The 11,325-nt window shown below is 36.6% G+C and overlaps 1 protein-coding gene across 2 annotated transcripts; it reads right to left on the bottom strand.

The window, feature by feature from the left end:
• Positions 1-90: 90 nt before the first annotated feature.
• lrp10 (low density lipoprotein receptor-related protein 10) lies at positions 91-9,574 on the bottom strand. 2 transcript variants are annotated; one of them, XM_067444104.1, is made up of 10 exons: positions 9,439-9,574; positions 8,667-8,856; positions 8,374-8,406; positions 7,281-7,419; positions 6,875-7,065; positions 6,273-6,745; positions 5,692-6,122; positions 5,027-5,221; positions 3,321-3,450; positions 91-1,811 (listed from the first exon to the last, which is right to left on the bottom strand). In XM_067444104.1, the coding sequence occupies exons 2-10, from the start codon at positions 8,713-8,715 to the stop codon at positions 1,206-1,208; spliced, it is 2,247 nt and encodes a 748-aa protein (XP_067300205.1). In that variant the 5' UTR covers positions 8,716-8,856; positions 9,439-9,574; the 3' UTR covers positions 91-1,205. The 2 variants fall into 2 exon arrangements, with proteins under 2 accessions (XP_067300205.1, XP_067300214.1); XM_067444113.1 differs by lacking the exon at positions 9,439-9,574 and adding an exon at positions 8,935-9,083.
• Between the last annotated feature and the right edge of the window lie 1,751 nt (positions 9,575-11,325).

Genomic DNA, 11,325 nt, shown 5'->3' on the forward strand with positions numbered 1-11,325 from the left:
TAGTCAGCATATTTCTAAAATATATGAGCAGCAAGAAACTAAACTAAACTGCAACATTCGAATTGACACATGAAATCACACAAAGAAGAATAAAAGTGCAAATCATTTTATTCTTTGTGGATTTTCCAGCTGGTTTAGCAAATATATACAGTGAAATTAATTTTACTATAATCAGATAATTCCCACCCATGCCTTTCAAATCACCATTCAGCAGATGAGAGTTCAACATTTCTGCATTAAAAATACATAGAGTAAAAACAACATTGACAGGGTAAAAGAAGGAGTGAACTGACAGATCTTAACAGCAGCTGAAATCAAGTGACTATAGATATGGCACTACGACTGGTTGTCCATTTATTGTCCACTGAGCCAGAAAAATATGAAATCTAAATTTTAAACTTTGAAAGACATATTCAAGTTATTGTGATATGGTGATTTCATTCAGGTTGGTGGTGCATATGGAGGTGCATGTGAAACCTCCAAGAAGGATTGTCTCCACTGAGTGGCTTACCACTTTCAGCTAGTTCACTCTCTCTAGTACACACGCACACAATCACTCACTCACAACACACAAGTCTGTATTATTAAGTTATTGCCACAGTTGCCATGCACTACCATATACATAGCGAGGGTGAGTTCTACATCTACATGTAAACTTTTGTGCAAGTGTGTTTGGCCCTACGTGCAAGCACATACGCAGTCACATACTGTCTAGTGATGTACAGGAAGCTCAATCAAAGGCACTTCTGAGGAACACACAATAAAATGTGGCCTGTAGCATTATGAGGTAAACTCACATGTATGTACATCACACAACCATGTCTGCAGATAAAAAAAAGCAATTCTAACTAAAATATCTTTTTAACCAACATTGCGGCAAAGGATCACAAAGAGGAACGTTTTGTAAGTGGGAAGGTTGATTCTTTGTGCAAATGCTCTTCTATCATACTCAACAATTTAGATAAGTGCACAACCAACAAACATATGTACACACGCAGTCGCTTGTCAAATATTTGACACACGTTAATACAATACTTTTTCTTTTAAGTCTGAAAAACAGATGCTCTAATACAAGTTAAGGCACCAAGCCAGCACAAGAAGCAAACATGGTGACGCTCACGTGCTGAAAAGAGGAAGGCAGGGAGAGAGCGAGAACATCATGAACAGAGAGACAAAACAGGAAAGGAAAAGAAAGAATAAGTCGCTTATGTCAGCATGGGCACATCATCTTCAGAGGTTGTGTCATCAGAGAGAGGGATCAGCAGCACTTCATCCTCTGAGGAAGAAGAGGAAAAAGAGGGGGATGTGGAAAGAGGAAGAGACATGGGAGACGGGGAGGGTCTGAAACGGGAAATGCTTCGCCCCAGTGTGTGGAAGAGAGACGCTAGGGAAGGGCTGCTCGGGGGGATAGTGAGGATGGGTGGGGTCTGTTGTGTTTCAGGATCTTCAACTGGATGGGCAGAAAATGGAGGTGGGGGAGAAGAAGAAGGAGCCTCTGCTTGCTGCTGTATTTCTGTCTGTTGGGATATACACAGTTTTTGAGGCAAGGAATGACTGGCAACCTCTGTAGCCACTGAGGAGACTCCAGGACTTGACTGACTGGGCTCAGTGCTAGTATTAGCGCCGTCTGTCTGTTGGGAGGAAGAGGCTGTGGTCTGTGTTGACCTGGGTGCAGGCCGGGGAAGCAAGCCCCATCTTCGTAGGCGTCGCACAGCTCTGCGGATGAACCGGGGCCTGCGTCTTCGCCGTAGAGAGGAAGCATTGTCTTGCCTGAGGAGCTGTAGTATTCCTCTCAGAGAGAGTGAGACAGTCTGAAAAAAACACAAAAAGAGAATTAGCCTTTCGGCAAGCCCCGCCCCCCCTTAGTTACTGTTGCTACATCCGACAAACAGATTGCCATAGCAGATTGACGTGAAGAGGTACATACAATATTAACCTTTATAGACATAGTATTTCTTGAGTAAAGAAAATGCTGTATTAAAAATAAAAAGTTCTTTATTTACCCTTACAAGATCACTGATTACGTTATACGACATAAGTCTGTAAGTTATATGCCTTAATACAGTCAAGATTCAGATTCAGATTATTTTATTTAATGCCATGTGAGCATTCAAAGCTATTTTCATGGCAAAAATTAAACTACAACAATACAAATATCATATAAATACAATAAAAAACAAAACAGCAAGTCATATTATACAAGATGTTTTAAATTAACATATGATAAAAAATCCAAAACCTTTTCATACAGTCAAGAAAGACGACACATATCCGTGCATTGCAACGTGTCTTTAGACCTGCATATCATATGGTGTTTTAACCGCAAAAACGCATCCTGTGTGAATGGCCCTAAACTGATTTAAATACAAACAGCACATTTTTATTTCAGTACTGTTATTTAAACAGTCAGCTTGCCTCGTACATTCAGTTTACAGCATCAACAGCAAGCCAAAGAGGGCAAGGTTTCAACTGAACTATGCATTTGCATTTTAAACACTTAGCTACATTATGTTCTAGATCTGTCCATGCCATAAATGCACATTATTAAATGAGCAAGTTTTTTAAAGCCAATTTCAAATTGGCATGAATAAAAAATCTATTCAGAGCTGCATATTAATATTTACAAGATATTCATGAATACAACTCCTCGTAATTACTTTAATAGCATAATATTTGTAATATATTTTAAATATTTCTGCCCGTTTTCGTTCGTGACTGCAGCCTCTGCTTTTCTGCTATACAGACTGAAGCAGGGCGTGCAGCCTATAATGCGTTATTTTCAGTTAATAATGGAAAAAAATACTGACATTTCTGGTAATAATTTCTGGTGTTATTGTTGTTATTGTTTTGGTAATTATACAGCCCTTCATCAAAACTTACAACACAGAAGAACCCACCTCAGATCAACACAAAAATCGACGTAAAAACAAATTAACACTATCAGTTCCTAAATTTTTGTGAAAATAAAATTACAAATAAATATTGTACGGCCAGTTAGGGACAGAAGATGCAGTGTTATTTTTTGTTTTGTTTTATTTAAATAATTGTTTCTACAATACATTAACATTCAAAAGTAAGATTTTTTTTCAAATGTTTTTATGTCTCTTATGCTCACCTAGGCTGCATTTATTTGATCAGAAATTAGGACTAATGAATAGAAAATTCAAAGTAACAGCATGTAATTGACATATTTTGTAACATTTTAAACATATTTACTTTGATTATTGATTATTATGTATAATAAATATTAAAATAATAAAAGTGATGCACTACTTATTTCTCATGAACTTTATGTATTAAAACAGTAATGAGACTCTTACCTCATTGGGGTTCTCAGTAGGGAAGTCTTCCACTGGTGGAATGATTCCCTGAGCTATCAGCTGACCATAAGAGGGCGGGGCCTGCTGCTGGATCATTTCAGCCTCCTGCCGAGATATCGGTGCGAACATGCTAGAGGCAAGAGAAAAAAAAAAAAATTGTCATTAAAAGTCACTATTACAACATAATATATTCGGAGTGTCTATTCAGACCAAGTGCAAATAGCGTGTCTTTTTGGCAAGTGCTATTCGCACTAGCTCCGCCTAACAATTCCTGATTAGACCAGGCCTGCAACACTCCTCTAAATAACTGAGGCCTCTGTGCCTCGATTGACACCCCAAGGTGGCCGGTCCCAGTATAGCCGCCCCTCCGTGTTTTCTAATGGACGCGAGACAAACTAAACAATCAAATTACACTTCAAATATTTTTCCCCCAAAGTTAGTGTCATTGTCGGCAGTTATCACAATGATTTCATTTCAAGAGTTCGTTTTTTAAATAATTTTAGTTTGAGTAAGTTATTTGATGCTATAAAAACAGGGGTTGTGACCTCATGATTGACAGCTGAGATCGACGGCTTCTCTGAGTGAAGTTGTCACTGAGACACTAACAGACTTTTTTCAGGATTTTTGGGAGCAGATTGGAGCTTTAGCTTTAATTTCTACATTTCCATAACTGTTAATTTCACACCAACATAATGAATTGTTCTGTGAAAGTATGAGCGGGCTTTTGATGTCACTTCCTGCTCAATACTGCGCAGACTCCGGTCCCGAAATCACTACTGCGCAGACTCTGGTACCAAGATGTCTGCGCCATGTGGGCCATCTGAAAGCTTCAACTCTATTTAACTATTCAGCGTAAATGGATGAAGTCGCAGAGTCCATATTTTTTTAAGGTCTATGGGTTGGACCAAACAACATAAAAAATAAAAAAAACTCTTAAAATGCAATATCTCTTATCTCATATCTCATCACAAATCACATCAGAAAGGCATTTACTTTAGATAAATGTGAAATAAAGTGCCTAACAAAATGTTTAATAATAATAAAAGCATGTATTAGGTAGGGTTAGGGGTAGGCATAGAGAGGGCTTTTATTGTCCCATCAAGACGGCATCCACTTAATAATTTTAATAATCATTTACACTGTTATTATTGCATCCTGTTAATGTTCAAAAATACTGAGGTGCAAATAGTATGTATCTGTCAAAAAGTATAAATTTCATGTAATGACTATAAATGTTATTATAAAGAAACTGCTACTTAGACATGGTGTAAATAGGATATATCACTGTTTTCCCATATTATGACATTTCAGCTATTATCATGTAAATATCACCTATTGCTAAGAAAATATGTTATTTTCACTTGGTGTGAATAGAATCTATCACTATTTGCACAATGTAAATAGCAAGTATCATTAAGAAAATATGCTATTTTCACTGAGTGTAAATAGAATCTAGTAACTATTAACAGTGTTAATAGCCTCTATCACTAATAGCAATTAGCGTAAATAGAAATTATCGCTATGAAAATATGCTTTTTTCACTTAGTGCAAATAGTCGCCGCCCAATATATTACAATGATGCCCTGATCTTTCTCAACCAAAAAAAATAGTTTTTAATTTGCGCACAATTATTGTAATGTAAAATTAGTACAATTATTATATTTGGAAAATGATTTCCCATCTGGTTATTATCTAGATGGTTTTACCTGTACTCTCGAGTGCGTAGTGAGTACAGCTTGCAGGTGCAGCCCATTGCAATGACTAGCAGAAGTCCGCAAACTAGGCTTCCAACGGTAGCTGCAGTTATGACCTTTCGGGGCAGGGTCACAGTGCAATTAAGTTCATCTGTGCCATCCTTGCAATCCACTTGTCCATCACAACGCCAGCTCTCGAACACACACCTGCTCAATGAATTAAACATCAGCAGATTTTAAACACAGAAGTAAATCATATGGTGGGCAAAGTATATACACTACCATTAAAACGTTTGGGGTCCGTAAGAAAAGAGTTTTACTTTGTTACAAAAAAAGTATTTCAAATTGTTTTTTACAATTATAATAATGAGAAACAATTCTTGCGCATCACATATATTGCAATGATTTCTGAAGGGTCATAAGACACTAAAGAATGGCTGCTTAAAATTCAGCTTTTACATCACAGGAAATTTTTTTATTTTAAAATATATTCAAACATATGTTTATTTTATTTTATTGTAATGATGTTTCAAAATACTACTGTTTTTTTAACTGTATTTTTGATCAAATAAAGGCAGCCTTAGTTGTAAGAGTCTTCACTAAAAACATTTTTTTTTATCTTACCAACCTCAAACATTTGAGCAGTGGTGTATACTCATTTATGAACGCATACAAACCTGTCACTGTCGCAGTGAAAGGTTCCAGGTTGGCAGAGGGTACATTCTCTTTCATCAGTTCCATCTGCACAGTTAAGCTGGTAGTTGCAGCGCTCATGAATCGAGAAACAGATTGGTCTATCCTGCTGGTGTCCTGCTTTCTTAATTCCTCCCATTCCACAGAGGAAGTGCCCAGCTTGGCAGCCCCAGCATCCTTCCTCATCCAGGCCCGTTTCAGGACAGTCCCAGTGCCCATCACATCGCTGCTTCGGGGTATAACATCCTCCCAGTGATCCCCCACAAAGCTCCTCCCATGGAAGGCAGTAATCCGAAATGCGATAGGTCGCATTAAAGCCCCGCCCTTCAGATGAAGGCTCCATATGGTAGATCAGGGAAAGCAAGCCGGTGTGGGATTCGACCTCTACTGCTTTGTTATTGGACACAGAGTTGATCTGTAATAGTCAAGGAGATGGGATGTAAGATGTATTATCCATATGATCCAAGTTTGAAGTGGTATGACAGTTTTAAAAAAACAATAAATTGAAATACATTAATCTGCACTGATTAAGTACAAGCTACATCATAAAAAGAGTAAAACTCACTGTTTTAATGACGTTGCCTGTGCCATGAGGCTGATCTGTGATTGTGATCATGTCTCGGGGACCCAATTCCAGTTGTTGAAGCTCTAATTTGAGTGGTCGTGAATCCTGGGGGTCAACTGTCCACACACACACCATCGGTTGTCCAGTTTGCAAAGGGGGAGTAAACGACCCATAAAATGCACCCAAATATCCCCCACATGGTCCACCTTGGGGTAACAAGGGGAAATCAGGAATTTTAGGAGGTGGTACATCGGTGCTCGATAATGGGATCACCAAGGTGGTGGTTTCAGCTGGAAGGAGCTGATATCCATCATCTATGGGTGGTTCAGGGCTAACATCATCACATCTGTCCTCATCAGAGCCTAGTTCATCACCCACACCAAGGCATTCAACTCGTCCATTACAGCGCCATGATGCCGGGAGACAGCGTTCACTGTAACATTCAAACTCGCCTGGAAAACAGGGACCTGAGTCTGGAGAGGTGGGAGAAAGACAAATGAACCCTGTTAAAACACATGCTCAAGAAAACAGTTTTTACAGTATTCTGGATAAAGTCAGTAAGATGCTAGGAACTGTGAGAATTTTCCTTCAATGTGTTCTACCTTTAATATAAGAAAGACGGAACCCTGTTACTGGGTAGAAATGACTGATGAAGTGGTGTGTCACTGTAATGTTTCCCCCTGTCATCTCAAACGGTGCTGGAAGCTGGTAACCACAGAGTTTGAAAGGGCTGCCAGTGAGAGGAACCACGGACACCCATTCCCGTCCACATCTCATATTAAACTCGGAAAAACTTTAAAAGAGATGGACAAAAATAAAATGGCAGGCAGTTAAAAAATGGACTGTGTTTACTGTGTAAGGATCAAAGCAATCTCGCACCTTGTTAACTCAGATATGCTCATCATTGGGCTGACTTTTAACATTTATATTGTTCATATATGCATAGAAGCTTTCATTTAAATATTTTCAACAATCCAAAAACAAATTTCAATTAAATATTACTGGTACCTGATGATAACACGCTCCCCAATTTGTGAGGTTATCAGCCAACTGCAGTTGAGTGGACGCGAAGACCAGGAATGGTGTGCAGAGTTATGAATCTCTCCTTGTCTTTGTTGTAGTATTTTGGGTGAATGATCACAATGAGCTGAAACAGATAGTTGAAGCCAAAATATCTTTAAATTTGACTGTGCCCTGGCCCTAAATTTCTATGTCACAATAAACAATCTGTGATTTACAATCTAGTTATTTGAGAACATAATTTAAGGCAGGTGGAATAGCCTTTAAAACTTAAATAATAATAATGAGCATTTAAATATATTACATATGTCCAATGACAATACTAAAGAGAAAACCTAAGCAGTCAAGCAGGAAGTAAAGGCACAGTGGCATTGAAAAAGGTCCATTGTCCACTGTCAATAGTGTAGTTATGCGCAAAGCACCCTTCACATAAAAGTCACTTTCAAACCAAGCAGTCAACACAACCAATTGAATCCGATGCAAAATCTGCTTGAAAAATCTTTTGCACTTGTGCAAAAAGCACCTACAATATCACCTACAAGATTTAAATGAGAAACAGTAATTATGGCCACAACTATAGATTATAGCTATAAATTATGGACATGGCACCTGAGGACTATTTCTTATTTTTCTCAGTTTTTTCGCTTTATTTCCAGATTCAAATAGGCTCATTCTTACTTATTAGAGCACATCCGCACATGGCCACTTTTCAAAAAAAGGTGCTTTAAATCGCTTGACAAACTAAAAGAAATAAATTACATTTGTATTCGACATAATAAAAAACATAGATTGTACTAAATGCCAGCTTGCTTATTTTGATTCAAGATAATAATCTATTAAGTCCACATGTCATGCAAACAAGAAACTATGCTTCTAACCACAGGTCGAGAGCTGTCATTGGAACCACACAAGTTTGCGATGCTGTTTGCGAATGTTCATTGGAACTCTGGTTTCGGGAAACACAGACTGGTTGAACTACGTTGATAACAACGGAACTTGCTACCATAGTTGGCTAACAATAGTTTTGGGGAACGCACCCCTGACTGAGAGACAAACGAAAAGATGTCAAGCTCTTTCTTACCGGCACTGAAGACCAGCTCCAGTGTGCAAGGAACTGTGGGGGAAAAAATACAAAGGTTGATCACATATAAGACAAGGAATGCTAAATATGGTTTATTCCCCTTTATCATGATGTAAATGCAATCAATCTTATGTTTATGTTACCTTTCTTGACCCTAAAGTCACCATTGGTAACCTTTGGTTAAGTCAAGGTCAGCATTTCAATTTTCTTGAAAAATCTACTTTAGACTTATATGGACGGATTGTACCATATCTGTGAGATACACAGTCAAGTATAAAATCATAATAACTTACCTGATAAAAACAAAAGACTTAAGACGCAAAGGCTGTGGGAAATAGACATTCTAACAAGCCAATGACTATCGTTGTTTCATAAAACTCAGATTAAAATACAATTTATTAAAAAAATAAGGTGGGTAGATCCATCAGTTCGACACAATTAGAGGTGTCGCCATCACCAAACCGTCTTGTTGGAAGTGTTTAGCTGTAAAGACAAAAATAAACACCATAAACTACTATTTCAGACAAAGACAACAATAACAACTAAAGCTCAGTGCCTGACCAGCATTTGCTTTCGAAAACAACTGCTTCAATCAGAACCTCGATGACATAACCTCGACAAAAGTTCAACATATTAATTCGAAACAATTCAATAAATTCGCAAAGAATGTCTTTCGCAAGGATGACTTCCTGTCTCGCTCTTCTTCCCCGCAGTGACGCAACTCAGTGTTAGGCAGAGTAGCAGTGCAATGTTCATATACAAAACAAACTATTCAGTGACACTTCATACATATAGACAGAACACATATTTTAGGGCATTTCCTTGCGTTTCAACCTTAAGAAAGTAAGACGACCAACGTCTAAACTGATTGATTGTTCCGAAAGTTTCGTTTCCGACTTCTTTCTCACTCGCCTGATTTATGCTAACGCTAGCTGGCTTCCTGCTACTAACTTTACTCTATATTAGGACACCATTAAGACCTGATATCACACTATAAACTATTCGAAAGGAGATTATATGCGTTTTTTCGTATAGTACTGTTGTGTGACTTTATCTTTACCATACCTTTTCTCTTCCTCTCTTGTTGACATTCGTTCCCAGTCACTTCCGTAAATTCTGTTTTGTAGGTGGGAGACATTGCACGGTTTGCACCACCCAACTACGTTTCAGTGACGCTATAATGCACGCTGCTTTCTGCTTGTACTGTTCACCTCTCAACACTAGATGTCCTCATGTAGCGCTTTATTTTCAGCATTGGTTGTTGTAAGTATTCGCCACATTGATGCTGTTTTTTTAAGTAGGCCACACTAACAGATGAAAGTTTGATCATCTAGGCTACTAATACTGTTTTTCTCGTCTTATAATATTAAAGTTCACTCTAATGATAATTTTAATAAACCATGTATAATATATTACTATTATTATTAGGCTACTTTTATGATTCATTATATTTAATTAGTAGTATTATTAGTTTTATTTACAATGTTATTGTTTTAAAAACAAGGCATTCCGTTTGCTAACATTTGGAAGATTTTGATTTGTGAGGGAAAATGAGAGCATCTATGAGTGAAAATGAGAGCATTTTAAGTTTTTATATTTTTTCATAATTTTTTTTAAATAATTTTTTAATTGATAATTTTTTATCCTACTTTTTGCTTTTTTATCAGCTTTTTTAAATATTTGATTCAACACACTCATTAAATAAATGTATCCTACAAATATCATTTGAATTTCACTTTAAAGGTTAGTTCAGCCCAAAATAAATATAATTTAATTTATTACTCACGTTTTTTCCAACCAAACCCGAAGACCTTAGTTCATCATGCTGACGTTCTGATGAAGAACATGGAAGCGCTGAGCTGTGTTTACAACAAACAACAAAGGAGACTGACACAGAAAAGAAGAAATTGATAAATACATTTTATTTATCACACACACGTGTGTGTGTGTGTGTGTGTGTGTGTGTGTGTGTGTGTGTGTGTGTGTGTGTGTGTGTGTGTGTGTGTGTGTGTGTGTGTGTGTGTGTGTGTGTGTGTGTGTAACAATGTCTTTACTGCCTTACTGGACCTTGAAAGTGGTAGGCTAATTAAATGGCGTTCTATGGATGGGTAAATGAGCTCTTGGATTTCATAAAGAAATGTCTGAATTTGTGTTCAGGAGATCAATGGCAAGGATTGTTGCTCTTTTTTTTGAAGTACATAATAATATAATGCATCTGTCTGCATTATTATAACGAAGGTCTTATGGGTTTGGAATGCAGTTAATGACAGCATTTCTGGGTGAACTAATTACCCTTTAATAACATTAATAATATAATATAATATAATATAATATAATATAATATAATATAATATAATATAATATAATATAATATAATATAATAATAATAATAATAGCATAATAATAATAGCCTAATAATAATAATTAAAACTTTCATTTTGTAAAATGCATAGGCACAACGTGGGCACAATCCGGGCACAACAGACACAAAGTTTATTTGTCAACAAAAATAATTGTAAAGAAATGCACACACTGTAAAAATAAATAAATAGGCTATTTAAAAAAATATGTTACCTGGTTATAATACAATGAACATTTTTGAGAATCGACAACCTTTATTCAAATATTATTTAAAAAGATTGTAAGCATATTGGGTAATTGTGTGTTTGTTTTATTTGTGATGACACAGTAAAACATGTCAGATACAATAATATTTCGAGTTTCTATTTATTAAACCAATTTCCTTTATTGTATCAACTCAAATTTTCAATTTCAATAAACTCAAAATTTTAAGGCAACCTTACTTACTTTTTTATGGTAAACCAACAAAAAAAATGTACAGTGTAGTGCAGGCACAATGTTTATTTGTCAACAAAAAATATTTGTAATCTGTTCATAATGTTCACAATTTAATAGGCTATGCTAATTTATGCGACTTATTGAAAATGTTTT

The sequence above is a fragment of the Pseudorasbora parva genome, chromosome 1 (genome assembly GCF_024679245.1).
Source record: "Pseudorasbora parva isolate DD20220531a chromosome 1, ASM2467924v1, whole genome shotgun sequence".
In the NCBI taxonomy this organism is placed as follows: domain Eukaryota; kingdom Metazoa; phylum Chordata; class Actinopteri; order Cypriniformes; family Gobionidae; genus Pseudorasbora; species Pseudorasbora parva.